Source organism: Austrofundulus limnaeus, unplaced genomic scaffold, assembly GCF_001266775.1.
Source record: "Austrofundulus limnaeus strain Quisiro unplaced genomic scaffold, Austrofundulus_limnaeus-1.0 Scaffold81, whole genome shotgun sequence".
NCBI lineage: Eukaryota > Metazoa > Chordata > Actinopteri > Cyprinodontiformes > Rivulidae > Austrofundulus > Austrofundulus limnaeus.
In genome coordinates this window covers 1729121-1731853 of record NW_013952483.1, presented here as the reverse complement: position 1 = coordinate 1731853, position 2733 = coordinate 1729121, and the positions used below count along the sequence as shown (strand labels likewise).

The 2733-nt window shown below is 34.0% G+C and overlaps 1 protein-coding gene across 1 annotated transcript in view; it reads left to right on the top strand.

Annotated features, from left to right (window-relative positions):
• Positions 1-2733, top strand: part of erbb4b (erb-b2 receptor tyrosine kinase 4b) — a gene marked incomplete in the record, with an annotated part of 262602 nt that overhangs the window by 249372 nt on the left and 10497 nt on the right. The window contains 1 exon segment of the mRNA XM_014011540.1: positions 1810-1965. Coding sequence (XP_013866994.1) covers positions 1810-1965 — 156 coding nt within the window.

Here is a 2733-nt window from a genome sequence, read left to right as displayed (position 1 = left end):
TGATTGAATATTCCAAGTATTCTTTAAATATCTTGTTTTTAATGACTGCAGATCATGTATTTCTTTTATTTCCTTTTATGAACAAAAATACTTTTTAAATCACTGCACATGGGTTATCCAAATGTGATTTTAAATTAAATGCCTTAATATTATAATACAAATTTGTTTCAAATAATTACTTTAGCAGTGAATTGGGCCAAACTGTTTTTTTATTTAATATCTGTAACATGTTTGTCATTTTGTCACACATACAGACACCTTCTGATAATAGATAACTGCTGAACTGTGGTTTACCAACTGTAATGTTTTTGACCCATGCTGTGCATTAGAAGGGTAGTGATACAAAAGCAGTTTTTATTCAAAAAGTAAAAAAGCAAAACATAAAATAATAATGTACAATGATGAAAAACAAGTTAATTGAGGAATTCCTTGAATYCGGAATGATGAAATTAATTTATTGCAAAGATATAGAAGATAAAAACTCAGCCGGGTCACTTTTGACCCATGTTTTGCATCCAAGTTTAAGCAACAAATCACATTAACTTTAACAAGAAACAACTGCTTAGAAATGATTATAAAATATTATCATCATGAAAATAACTATGTAGTGGGCACAGTTATTCTCATTCACTAACAGTAGAAGTAATATTTTAATGAGCAATTTAGCATTTGCACTAACTTAATAAAGAAGTAACAGACTATAGTATCAGTTATTTTCTGTGTCACCAAATATACAGAATGCACCAACATATTCTTGATATGTTCAATAATATTGACTCTCACATGCTTCAGTGACATTTTTGATAATGCTGGGTTGTGAACATCACTTGAGTGGAGTAGCACATTGTTTTTTGACACATGCTGGACTGGACATTAATATGTTAAATATTAGCAGTTTAGCTTTGGCTTCTTCCAATTTGTCGATTTAGCTTTTCATTGTTAGCTGAACTAAGAAATTTATGTAGCAGTTTAGATGTTAGTGAAACTAATAATTTGGTCAGCTGTACCCACCATTGGTAGTTGTAATGATGATGTAAAAAAAGCATTATCGAAAAACTCAACCCATTCTCACTCCCGAGTCGTCACATATTGACGTTTTTCAAAGGTCCCTTTGCATCCAATTTTGACGCATCAGGTACCCCCCTTGCGTCATATTTTGACGGGATGGGGCGGAATCTGTTGTCGTAATTTTTCAAAGTGTAGAAAATGCACAAATAGTACCGTCCCAAAGCGTGAAATTACGTGTATTCACTTTAGACATCCTGTCCCAGACCCTAGTACCTAAAATTAACCATTAACCCTGATACGTAAAATTAACCATTTTTAGAAAATGTAGGAAATTCATGGCAACTACGTGTTGCAAAGCCTAAAATTACCTAATGTTCACTGTAGACATCCTATCCCTGACCCCAGTCCCTAAACTTAACCATTTATCCTGATCCCTAATGTTAACCTCAGACCCCCGACCCAAAGACCCCTGGTGGCGCAACCCGGAAAAGCCGCGGGCGGCAAGGACTGACGCGAAGGGGGTACCTGATGCGTCAAAATTAGACGCAAAGGGACCTTTGAAAAACGTCAATATGTGACGAGTCGGGAGTGAGAATGTGTTGAAAAACTAGTATTGGATAGAATACTGAAGACAATAAAGGCAGATAGTGATGTTTATGGGGAGTTAAACCTACATGACATCACTCTGGAGATTACCGTTTACCAAAGTTCATTTAAGATGTTTGATATGTTTTTTGTGTAAATATCAATATATCTGCATGTGGACTTTCATGCATACACATATCCATTTGTGTTTTCCAGGGAATGATGTACCTGGAGGAGCGCAGACTCGTCCACAGAGATTTGGCAGCCCGAAATGTTCTAGTCAAATCTCCAAATCACATCAAGATCACTGACTTTGGACTGGCTCGGCTGCTGGATGTCAACGAGAAAGAATATAATGCTGATGGAGGAAAGGTAAATGCATACATACATACAAACATATATACACATACATATACACATATATATATATATATACACACATACACACACACATATATATATATATATATTAGTTTCTAAAATTTAGAAATTCTTGAGCACCACAAATACATTGTTTCAGTATCTCATGATTACAGTTCATTGTGTCTGGACTTTGCAGATGTAATGAGCTTCAGAATTGTTGTTTAATTCRTTTTTTTTCTTGACAAAGAGCTTTGCTTGATCCAGCTATTTTTTTCCCTTTGAGTAATGCAGATCAATCTGTATAAATTAGATTTTAAACAGCCCCTAATATATAACTTTTTTTCGCTGAGAACACCAAGTTTATTTTTCTCCTTTTTTATTTTTACTGAGAATGCAGCAGCTAATTATATTTTCAATTTTAAACAGAACCCCCACACCTGCATTCCCCCAGTGCCTATCTAAACCCGAGTATATTAGATGTTAATTCATTCTAAAAGTAATTTTGAACATTTCGGATGTAATGCTGATGGAAAACTTTTTGTGCCTTATTTAGGGTCATGTCTACAATGAGAATAAAAACAGTAAATATGTGTGAAGCCAAYGATTTGAATCTGTTTTGTCCACATAGTTACTACTTATTTTCTCTAGAAAATGCTCAACTCAACTACTGCATTGTATATTCAAATATAATATACCACTACTACTAACACTACTACTAATACTACTACTACTACTACTAATACTAATACTACTACTACTACTACTACTACTAATAAT